Raw genomic sequence first — 11,167 nt, forward strand, 5'->3', positions numbered from 1 at the left:
ACTTTGCAAATTGCTTGGTAGAACACAGCGGAGAAGCAGTTTCCAAATTTAACAGTTCTCCAGGGAAATAAGCAAGCTATCCACATGCAAGCAACCTTTGGGAGAACGGCTTTCAAGGGAACACCAAACACCTTTATGTTCTCCAGAAGAAGAAGACAAAAGAAAACAGAAAAGATGCATATACCCCACTGAGAAGCCTGCCTGTGTTCAAAGAGGGACCCTCTTACCTTGGGGGACCCTGGAGCCTCCGTTTCCTCCTTGTCAGGTGGATGTCATGATCATATTTGACTATATGGGTAGCATTTAATTCGACGACATATCTCACCCATAGCAGACACCCAGCAAATACCCAGGAGCCTCTTTTCAAAACTCCACCTGACATAGGGTGGAGTTACCCACCCTCGCCCCTTCTGAAGCAAATGCTTTGGCACTTTCCGTGTTGAAAAACAGAGGGTCTGTGCTCTTGTTCTCCGACCCTGGGTTTTTTTTTAAAATAAATTTATTTACTTATTTATTTTTATTTTTGGCTGTGTTGGGTCTTCGTTGCTGCGCACTGGCTCTAGGCGCACGGACTTCAGTAGTTGTGGCGCGCGGGCTCAGTAATTGCGGCTCATGGGCTCTAGAGCGCAGGCTCAGTAGTTGTGACTCACGGGCTCTAGAGCGCAGGCTCAGTAGCTGTGGCGCACGGGCTTAGTTGCTCCGCCGCATGTGGGATCTTCCCAGGTCAGGGCTCGAACCCGTTTCCCTTGCATTGGCAGGCGGATTCTTAACCACTGCACCACCAGGGAAGCCCCCAACCCTGAATTTTCAATGTGGGGACTTGTGACATATTTGGGGCATCAGAATCACATGACTTGTGCAGCGCCTGGCATAAAGTGGGAGCTTAATAAATTGTCATTTGTTAATTTATATCATAAAATTATATGTATATTATTATGCATAAAATATATGTAACATGTAAAGTTATGCAAAAGTTCATTACATATGAAATATGTTACGTATAACGCCTAAAGCATATTATTACTTATTTACAGTTAAATTTTAGATATTAGGCTTCACCTTAAAATGATAAAATACATAAAGTATATGTCAAGTAATTAAAAATAATCGGTATGTAATTTGTGTCATTTTCAGATATTATTAAAAATAAATATTATAGAAAAATAAATGTTAAAATGTAAAACATTCAAAATGTAAAAATAATATATGTTTACACTAACATTGTATTACATATGTAGATGTAATTACCTTATAATATAATAACGTTATGCAACGAATCAATTCCTATAATACAATAATCAATATGTAATTAGATAATAGTTTATAATGAAATTATACTATATATTATGTGCGATGCATAATTATAATAGTAATTTAGGCCCAAACACCTGGTCCCGGTCCTAAGTCAGGTGGCCTCACACTCCTGCCCCAGGTGTGGCCTCCGCCTGGACCTGAACACAGGTAACGGCCTGGGGGCGGAGTGGGCTCGCGCATGAGCAGTGCAAAGCCCGGGAGGGGGGAGGGGAGGCCCCGGCCGGCACCACCCCCTCGTCTCCGGAAGTCCCGCCTCTGGGGGCGGGACCAGGGCCTGGAGGAGAAACAGGGAGCCGCCGCGCGGCCGCTTCCGCGGGCCCCGGCGCCGGAAGCGGAGATGCGTCACAGGGGCGGGCGACGGCGGCGGCGACGGCGGCGGGTCGCGTTGGGGTTGCCTCCGGTGGACGGTCGCGACGCCGGGCGGGGAGGCCGCGCCTGCCAGGGTCGTCGGGGGCCCGCGGAGAGCTGGGGCCAGGGCGGCGGCGGCCTGGGACGCAAGCGGAACCCCGCGCCGGTGAGCGCCGTCCGCAGCCGCCTCCGCCCGCGAGCCGGGCGGGGGTCTGGGGGCGGGGACCCACTGGCCGTGGTATCAGAGGGCCGGGGTCTGCGGGGCTCTCGGGAACGGGGACCCAGGGGCGGGGGACCCAGAGGTCGGGAGTCTGCGGGCGGCCAGGGGGCGGGGGTCGTAGGCCTGGGGACCTGGAGTCGGGGAATCGAGGGCCGAGGTCTGTGAGGAGCCGGGGGCGGGGGACCTGGGGTGACGAGGTAGCAGGGGCCGAGGTCTGCGGGGATCTTGGGGCCGAGGACACCGGGGGCTGGGAGAGGAGCCAAAGGCGGCCAGGGAGACGGGCGTTCCCAGGAGGCCACTGGTCCCCGGGGGGGGGGGGCGGGGGGAGGGCAGGGCCGGTGCCAGAGAGGTAAGGAGGCGGGGCCGGGGGGCTGGGGGTTCCGAGGTTAATGGGGTTGGCGGGGCTGTCCGGGACCATAGGCAGCGGCCCGAGACAGGGAAGGCGGGAACTGGGGGACGGGGGTGCAGTTCGAGGGGCTGGAGGTCCTGGGGACCGCGTAGGGGCAGCTGGTGGTATCAGGGCAGCGAAGGGGCTGGGGGTCGCGCCCAGGATGCAGGAGAAGCCAGGCGACCAGGGAAGCTGGGAGTACCAGGGCTCCCGGCAGGCAGGCGGGGGAGGGGGGGTGGGTGTCCCAGGACTCTGGTTTGGGCCCTCCCTGCGGTCTTTGGGGTCCTGTGGAGGGGGGAGTCACAGGTCTCAGCCCAGGCCAGAGTCCCTCTGCGGTGCCCCTGACCCTGCCACGTGGCTCTTCCCTCCAGCTGGGAGGCCCGCACCCCTTGGGTTCCTCCTGGATCTGGGGAGGGAGCTCCGAGAGCTAGCGGGTGGGCGGGCAGACCGGCTGAGGCCACCACCTGTAGGGCTTGGTGTCCGTGGGTCTGGGTCAGGCTCAGCGCTGCTGCGGCCTGGCTTTCTGGAAGCAGGCACTTGTCCCACCAGGAGGGAAGAGCTGGGGGAGGAGGGCCTCCCCCCCCCCCCCCCCCCCCCGGTTTCCGAAAGGCCCTGTCACTTTTATGCTTTATTTGGGCACAGAGAGGGTGCTTCTGCCCACAGTGGGGAAATTGAAGTCGATGGCCCTTGGCTGTTTTTTTCAGCCTGAAACTTCCTTCCTGTTTCTTCCGTGGAAACACAGGGCCGCCTCCTCCACAGACCCTCCCAGATGCCTGTCCTGGGCCGTCCCTTCCCTCCCCCGTGAGGTGTCTGCACCTTCTGGTGGAGGTGGCGGGTGGAGCCGGCCTGCCGCGTGTACGCTGAGGGCAGCGACCGACCCCGCCGAGCTGGGATCCCGCCGCCCTGGCCCCAGGAGAGCTGCCTCTGGGTACTGGGGGCAGGTAGCGCTGCTGGAGGAGTCGGGCTGCCAGCTGTGCCTAAACGTTTTGTCGGCCCGTTTTCTCCCCTGCTTTAGTGTAATCTCATTAAAAGCGCCAGCGTCTCGGGCTGAGGGCCTTTCCCTGCGTAGAGGCCCGTGTGCCTGACGTACAGAGAGCAGACTTGCCTCCCTGCGCTGGGCCCGCGGCACCGGCCAGCCTGGGACACCTCGCCCCGGTGCCCGGCCCTGACCCCTCGCGCGCGTGTTTTTCAGGCCTGAGGTCCCGGCTATGGCTGCGGCTACCATCGTGCACGACACGTCCGAGGCGGTGGAGCTGTGCCCTCCCTACGGCCTGTACCTGAAGCCCATCACGAAGATGACCATCAGCGTGGCGCTCCCGCAGCTGAAGCAGCCGGGCAAGTCCATCTCCAACTGGGAGGTGATGGAGCGCCTGAAGGGCATGGTGCACAACCACCAGTTCTCCACGCTGCGCATCTCCAAGAGCACCATGGACTTCATCCGCTTCGAGGGCGAGGTGGAGAACAAGAGCCTGGTCAGGGCCTTCCTGGCCTGCCTGGACGGCAAGACCATCAAGCTCAGCGGCTTCTCCGACATCCTCAAGGTGCGCGCCGCCGAGTTCAAGATCGACTTCCCCACCCGCCACGACTGGGACTCCTTCTTCCGGGACGCCAAGGACATGAACGAGACGCTGCCGGGCGAACGGCCCGACACCATCCACCTGGAGGGGCTGCCCTGCAAGTGGTTCGCCCTGAAGGAGTCGGGCTCCGAGAAGCCCAGCGAGGGGGTGCTGGTGCGGGTGTTTGAGCGCTTCGGGGAGATCCGCAACGTGGACATCCCCATGCTGGACCCCTACCGCGAGGAGATGACGGGCCGCAACTTCCACACCTTCAGCTTCGGGGGCCACCTGAACTTCGAGGCCTACGTGCAGTACCGCGAGTACGCGGGCTTCATCCAGGCCATGAGCGCCCTGCGCGGCATGAAGCTCATGTACAAGGGCGAGGACGGCAAGGCTGTGGCCTGCAACATCAAGGTGCGCGCGGGGCCCCGGGGGCGCGGGCGGGGTCCCGGGGGATAGGCCCCAGCGGCAGGCCCGGGGAGGGGAGCGGGCGGCCCCGTTCTTCTCACGGAAGCTGCGTCTTCAGGGAGGCGTGAGGGAGCCCAGCGTCTTCCCGTGGCCGCGGGGGGGACGGGCGGGCACGCCCTGGAAGGAGCTCCAGCCGGGCCCGGCTGGCGCACCGCAGGCCCCCACACGTCCCTGAGACGAGGCGACGGCTCTTTTACGGGCGTGCGCTGTGCCTCGTGCCGGGCGGCTCGGGCGCCTGGGCGGTGGAAGCGCGGCCGCCTGGCTGCGGGGCCGGACGCGGGGCTTCCCGGGAGGAGGAGTGACCCGGAGCAGTGGCACGGGTGCGGGGGTGTCCCTCTGGTTCGTGGTCCCCTTCCCTCGGGAGGAGTCGGGTCCCGAGCGCTGTGAGGCTCGGGGCCCGCGGGCACTCGGGGGGAGGGCGTCCCGGGAGCCCCTTCCCTGCGGTGGGTCTGGGGGAGCCGGCCTCACGCGGGCGGGCGGGGCTGCCACCGTCAGGGAGGCTGTCGGGTCGCCCGACCCCGCCCCAACCCGCCCAACCCGCCCCGTTCTCCTTCGGAAGGTTTCTTTCGATTCGACCAAACACCTGAGCGACGCCTCCATCAAGAAACGGCAGCTCGAGCGGCAGAAGCTTCAGGAGCTGGAGCAGCAGCGGGAGGAGCAGAAGCGCCGGGAGAAGGAGGCGGAGGAGAGGCAGAGGGCCGAGGAGAGGTGCGTCCTGCCCGGGCCGGGCCGGGCCTCGCCCCGCCCCGCCCCGGGAGCGCCCGCCCGGCCGCCGGCCGCCGTGTGCGCATGCGTCTGCGGGCTCGGGCGCGTCTGTGTGCGCATCTGTGCGCATCTGCGGGCGTGGGTGCCTCTGTGTGCGCGTCTGCGGGCGTGGGCGGCAGCCGGAGACCCCGCGGGCAGGTGCGCCCCCCCCCCCTCCCCGGAGATCGCCGCCCGCCTCCCGCGTGGCCCCTGCCCCGTTCCCCGCACGGGCCTTTCCCTCCAAGCCTCCCTGAGCGCCATGCGCGGGTCCTGCCGACACAGGCACGGAATCTTGGCTGTTCTGCAGGTTTTTGCGTTCAGGCTGAAGCTGCTTTTAAGTGAAGTATAGAACTGATGACGCTCGCGGGTTTTAACAGAAAAACCTCATGTAGTAGGTCTGTAGAGTAACTGAGGTTCACGCGTCTAAAGGCAAACTCGGGGGACGACCTTTCCCCCTTTTATCTTTTATTTTGTGACTTATAAAAGCAACCTGACCAACGATACTACCTGCATTTTGGAAAACAAGGAGAGATTCTTCTTGGTCCATCACGGCTGCTGTGCGCTTGTTGTTTCTTTCCAGCGTGTGTGTGTGTGTGTGTGTGTGTGTGTGTGTGTGTTACAGTCAAGGTTTCGTGTGTTTTGCAGAGTGTTGTTCAGTCTTAGGCGTGCGTGATCTGGGCAGTTCATTGCTCACCAGTCTGTTTACCTGTTGGCTGAATTGACTTAGCTCTTGCCCCGGCTGTCGGGTTCCTGTTTTGTTTTCCCTTCTTCACCGATAGCAGTAACACAGATGCGGAGATGTTTCGGCGGGTAGCAGTTCCTTTGTCTGCATCGGAACCCAGCTCCAGGGTGGCGGGTCCGCACGCCGCCGCTGTTCTCCGCTCAGCCCCACGTGGCTCCCGCGGGGAGGCGGGGGTGGCTGGGCAGGGGCGAGCGTGTGGCCGTTGGTCGGGGGCCAGGAGCCCCGGAGTGAGGCCGTCGGTGCAGAGAGAGGAACGGGCGCCCGGGGAGTGTAGGCCGTGCTCGCGGCGTGGCTGTCCTCAGGAGGCGGCCCTTGGCGGGGACGGCTTGGATCGCGCACTGAACCGGGCCGCGGCGCCAGCACGGCCCCCTCAGGCAGAACCGGGAAGCGCCAGTGGCGTGCGGACCACCCACTCGCCCTTGTCCCAAACGGGCCTTGTCCTGCCTCGGTGGACCGTGACCACAGGCCCCCGATCTGGGGGGCGTAGAAGTTACCCCACGGCCTTCCTGACAGCAGCTCTGAGGTCTCGTTAAAGGCAGTTTGCTTGACCTTAATGGCAGGAAAAGCGGGCGGGGACCCGGGGCTGAGAGTGGCCTTTGAGGACAGAGAGCAGGATACGTCCTGGCGAGGACCCGGGTTCACAGCCGCAGGGCGGCGCCCCGGCTGTGGCCGCGGAGGGGGCAGGGCTGGCCTGGGACGAGCGGTGGGCCCGGGAGGCGCCCAGGGTGCGCTCTGGTGGGCAGGGCTGTGGGGCGGAGCCTCGGCGTCTGCGCCCCATCACGGGCGGGCGTGTCTGGCTCCTCTGGTGTTCATAAGGAACGGAGTGCAGCCGGCCAGCAGCGGTCACGTTCCTGGTCGTGGCAGGTCGTGGGCCATGAGCTCCACGCTTGAGGGCTGTGGTCACTTGAGGCCCGTGAGGCCGCTAGGACCCTCAGCTCTTGACGGACACCTGCTGCGGGAGGCCTTCAGGTGTGTGTGGCCTCTTGGACACCGGCACCCTCGAGCTGTCCTGCTTCCCCGCGTTAGCCCGGCCTCGGTGCCCAGCCCGCCCCCCTCCTCCGTGTCCGGGTGAGCTTGGGTCCTCCCGCCTCCTCGTCCGGGCCTGGCGCCCTGGGAGTGATGTCGGCTCTTCTGCAGACGGTCTGCCTCCTGGCCTCAGGGGTCTCTTCTGTGTCTGGTCCTGCCCAGAGCGACCTCGCCTCTCTGCTGTGCCGGCCCCACCGGCGACTTGGCGAACTTTAAAGCTCGAGGGAGATGCGGGTGTGCCGGGTGGAGACATCCGTTGGTCTTCAGACCTTCCCTGGGGGTCTGGAGCCATCCTGCTTTCGGTGGCATCCTCATTTCCAAACGAGGAAAGGATGTTGTTAGGGTCTAGGCTGGCGGGTGTGGTGCGGGGGTGTTCATGGAACAGTCGCTGTCTCCAGGGCGTGTGTATGCAGTGACCTCGCAGGGTGTCCCCAGGCAGTGCGTGCTCTCGGGACCCCTTGATCGGGGGACACCCCAGGGCAGACCGGGTCGGGTTTGCGTCCCCTTGCCTTTGTCGTTTCTATCACTTCCTATGAAAGGCCATGCAGTACAGTCTCTCGTGTTTGGTCTTGCCCTTAGCTCGCTGCTTCCGGAACCTTCCTGCGGCCGTGTACGTTGCTGATTCCCTCCCGCTCAGGGCCCACGGGTTCCCGGGGTGTGAAAGCCCGGACCGGGTGTCTCCGCTGCCACTGGGACTGGGGCCGGTCCAGCACGCTGGCTCTGTGCTCGGGGTGCGTGCGGCCGGCGGAGGGGCGTCGTCTCCCCGCGCTCCGCGCCGCTGCCGCAGCCCTTTCCCCGTCCGTCTGTCGTCGCCCCTCCACCAGCCCGGTGCATCTTGTTCAAAACTCAGCTTCCGACGCGTCCTCCCCGGCCGTCCGTCCCTTTCTTCACGTTTACGGGCTGGGGTCGCACTCAGCGAGACTCTCCCTCGCACGGCGCCGGAAACTCTCACCCCCTGTGCCCCGCGCTCCTCGGGTCCTCGGATGCGGCTGAGCTTTCTCCGGGGATAAAGCGCTGAGATGATGAGTCCCGCGATCGCCGTCCCGGGGCCCCCTTCCCCGCGCGGCCCGCGGGCCTCACGGAGCCCCGTGTGTGTCGCTCGCGCAGGAAGCAGAAGGAGCTGGAGGCGCAGGAGCGCGAGAGGAAGCGGGAGGAGAAGCTGCGCAGGCGCGAGCAGAAGCAGCGGGACCGCGAGCTGCGCCGCAGCCAGAAGCAGCTGGAGAAGCTGCAGGCGGAGGCGCAGCGGAAGCTGCAGGAGAAGATCCGGCTGGAGGAGCGCAAGCTGCTGCTGGCCCAGCGCAACCTGCAGTCGCTCCGGCTCGTCACCGAGCTGCTGAGCCGCGCCAAGGTACCGTCTGCCGGGGGTCGGGGCGGAGGCCGGAAGATGCGCGGTCCTCGCCGGGGCCCCGGGAAGCCAGGCGCCTGGAGCCGGGCCGTGCCCCCTCGGTCCGCAGCTACAGAGCTGACGGGTCTCAGCGGCGCTGTGCGGACGGCCCTCCCGGTTACCCCCGCTGCTCCTGCTGGAGGCCAGGCCGGTAACTCCCGCGAGCCGGGCCGGGGGCGTGGACGGACCTTGCTGGGCGCTCGTGGTGCTCAGGCGGGCCGCGGAGTGAGGCGCGGGGCGACCCTAACCTGTTGTCTGGTTACAGTTGTGATCAGTCCGCGGGAAGGAGCGTGGCGGGCGCGCTGAGACCTGTGGCAGCGTGTTCTTGTTTCATGGTGAATATTGAAGACCCTGAGCAGGCCCGGCCCCGCGCCTCCGCGCCGTAATCTCAGCTCCCCATGGCCGGCGACCTTCGCACCGACAGCAGGCCCGGTCCGCCAGCCGGAGGGGCCCGGCCCGCGCAGAAGGCCCGCCCCGGGGCTGCGGCGAGGAGCTTGGCCAGGGCTTTCCTCTCCCGGCTGGGCAGGACGCGCGGGCGTGGTCAGGTCAGGTGGGGCGGGCCAGGCTCCAGCCGGCCACCCGCCCGCCCGCCGGCCCGGTCCCCCAGGCCCCCCAGGCCGTCCGTCTGCAGAGCCGCGCGGCCTCGGAGCGTCCGTGCGGGCTCAGAGCCCAGCTCAGGCGCGGCCCCCTCTGTCCCGCAGGCCGTGAAGCTGCGGGCGCAGGAGCAGCAGGAGGAGACGCTGCGGCTGCAGCAGCAGGAGGAGCGCCGGCGGCTGCAGGAGGCGGAGCTGCGGCGCGTGGAGGAGGAGAAGGAGCGCGCGCTGGGCCTGCAGCGCCGGGAGCGCGAGCTGCGGGAGCGCCTGCTCAGCATCCTGCTCAGCAAGAAGGCGGACGGGCCCCGAGCGCCCGTCGAGCCGGGCGCCTCGCACGCCCACCTGCTGCAGCCCGTGCTGGACATGCTGCACACCGTGTCGGCCGGCTGTGCGGGCGCCGCCCCGCCCCCGTCCCCGCCCCTGCCCCTGCCCGGCGCCCCCCGGGAGGCCCCGCCCCGGCCGCCGGCCGCCGGCTCCGCCCCCGGCCCCGCCCAGAGCGTGAACGGGAGCGCCGCGGAGGAGGAGGCCGCGAGCAAGGAGGGGCAGCAGCCTCACCGGGTCGCCGCCGACGACGGCCCCTCCGGCCCCGCCGAGAAGAGGTGCCCCGGCGTCCTCGCCTGCATCCCCGACAACAACCAGCAGCCGAAGGCCGCGCCCGCCGCCTGCGAGCAGAGCGCGCCCAGGAAGGACGCGCGCTCCGAGCAAGACAAGTGCAACCGCGAGCCCAGCGGGGGCCGCGGCCGGGCCAGCGGGGACCGGGGCAGCGACGACAGGCCCAAGCGGGAGCGCAGCCGGCCGCGGCGGGCGGGCAGCCGGGAGGACGCGAGGCCGCACAAGGAGCGGCGGCCGCACCGGAAGCGCTCGCACCAGGACAGCAGCCCCCGCCGGCGCAGCGCCAGCCCCGAGCGCGAGCGTGAGCACGAGCACGGCCGGTCGCGGAGGTCCCACAGCGGAGACCGGCACGGCCGGCGGGAGAGGAGCCGGGACCGGGACCGCAGGAGCAGCTCGGGCAGGAAGCGCAGCCGCCACCGGCGCAGCGAGAGGTCGCGCTCGGGCTCCCCCAGCCGGCACCGCAGCACCTGGAACAGGTAATGCACGGAGGGCCCAGGCAGCCGTCCCGGAGAACCAGGACAGGGGAGCGCACGTCCTGCAACTCGCTGCCCCCCACGCCCCCCACGCCCCCCCCCCCCCAGCACACCCAGGGAGCCCCCTGGTGAGGAAGGCAGCGCCTCCAGCCTCCTCTCCTTCATGGCCGTGGGTCTAGTTCAGAGGCATCGTCCCCGGTCACGAGCTTTCGTTTCCCTTAAAACGGTTGATCCAATAGCTTTAACGTCAGCAGTCCTCTCTGAATCAGGAGGAGCACGTAGGCCGCCCGCCGTGAGAATTGCAGACCACCCCGCCCCGCCCCGGGCACACAGGCTGGCAGCGCCGAATCCCTGCACCTGCTCGGAGACGCCTCTCGTGCTCACTTCACGGGAGCCGCCTGTCGCGTCTCGGGGACATACTGTCCAGTGTGGCGGCCGCAGCCTCACGGGGCGTGGAAACGAGGAAGTCTCGCCCTGCGGGTGTTTTTTTGTTTTTTGGTTTTTTCCCTCATTTGTAAGTTCAACGGATTGGGAACAGAGTTTGGGTGGGATACCGAAGGAAAATGGCTCTGGTGCATGTAAGTCATCGGCGGGGAAGCTGTACGTTCTGCAACACGGAAACAGATGTGCCATCTTTCTAGGTGTGGGCAAGTGCGGAAGTGGTGCGGAGGGTCCCAGACACTCACTTTTTTACAAATTCAAGTAATTCAGCGTAAAAAAAAAAAAAGGTTGATGAAAGTTAGTTTTGGTTCCTAGTCAAGGTTAGCCTGTGTGGTTTTTTTTAAGAAACCGTTTTGCTAAATTATTTTTACTTGGAACGTTTCAGATTTAATGCTGCAAACATGTTAAATTTTATAATCGTTGGCTTCTCTGAGTGAAGCTCAGAAATACTTAAAAATAGCTGTATCGTCCGCCTTAGGAGAGATGGTGTTTATTCCAGTTTGCATTTTTATGGTGAAATAAAATCCTTTTCCAATGAACTAATGTTTCCCATACTTATGTGTTTTCTTTCTTAAGTTCTTTGGGCTACTTCACTGACCTGAGCGTAATTTGGCATATTTGAAATCGCCGATTTCTAAAGATTCATTTCACTTGCTGTGACTATTGTAAAATAACCCCCTGGAGGAGAACACGCGTCCTGGGACTCATTTGATTTGTGTACCAGGAACATGAAAGTTTAGCAAGTTCACAGAAGCAGTCTTTAAAGCTACAGTGCCATTAAAAAAAAAAAAAAGATTTAAAGAAAGTGGTTCTCTTCTCACCTGGAGTTGATGTAGCAGGTAGGTGTCAGTGCCCCTG

The 11,167-nt window shown here is 63.9% G+C and overlaps 1 protein-coding gene across 2 annotated transcripts; it reads left to right on the top strand.

Moving 5' to 3' along the window:
- The first annotated feature begins 1,613 nt into the window (after positions 1 to 1,613).
- LOC309653430 (A-kinase anchor protein 17A-like) lies at positions 1,614 to 10,848 on the top strand. 2 transcript variants are annotated; one of them, XM_082448096.1, is made up of 6 exons: positions 1,695 to 1,828; positions 3,463 to 4,240; positions 4,854 to 5,002; positions 7,914 to 8,154; positions 8,892 to 9,871; positions 10,108 to 10,848. In XM_082448096.1, exons 2-6 carry the CDS (start codon positions 3,479 to 3,481, stop codon positions 10,130 to 10,132), a joined length of 2,157 nt encoding a protein of 718 aa, XP_082304222.1. In that variant the 5' UTR covers positions 1,695 to 1,828; positions 3,463 to 3,478; the 3' UTR covers positions 10,133 to 10,848. The 2 variants fall into 2 exon arrangements, with proteins under 2 accessions (XP_082304223.1, XP_082304222.1); XM_082448097.1 differs by having other exon boundaries at positions 1,614 to 1,828; positions 8,892 to 10,848.
- Positions 10,849 to 11,167: the final 319 nt, after the last annotated feature.

Source organism: Balaenoptera physalus (genome assembly GCF_965194825.1).
Source record: "Balaenoptera physalus genome assembly, chromosome: Y".
NCBI lineage: Eukaryota > Metazoa > Chordata > Mammalia > Artiodactyla > Balaenopteridae > Balaenoptera > Balaenoptera physalus.

Coding starts and splice junctions, on each gene's coding strand:
- LOC309653430 (XM_082448096.1), top strand. CDS start 3,479: ATGGCTGCGGCTACCATCGTGCACGACACGTCCGAGGCGGTGGAGCTG. Junction 4,241..4,853: donor CTGTGGCCTGCAACATCAAG/GTGCGCGCGGGG, acceptor CTCCTTCGGAAG/GTTTCTTTCGATTCGACCAA. Junction 5,003..7,913: donor AGGCAGAGGGCCGAGGAGAG/GTGCGTCCTGCC, acceptor TCGCTCGCGCAG/GAAGCAGAAGGAGCTGGAGG.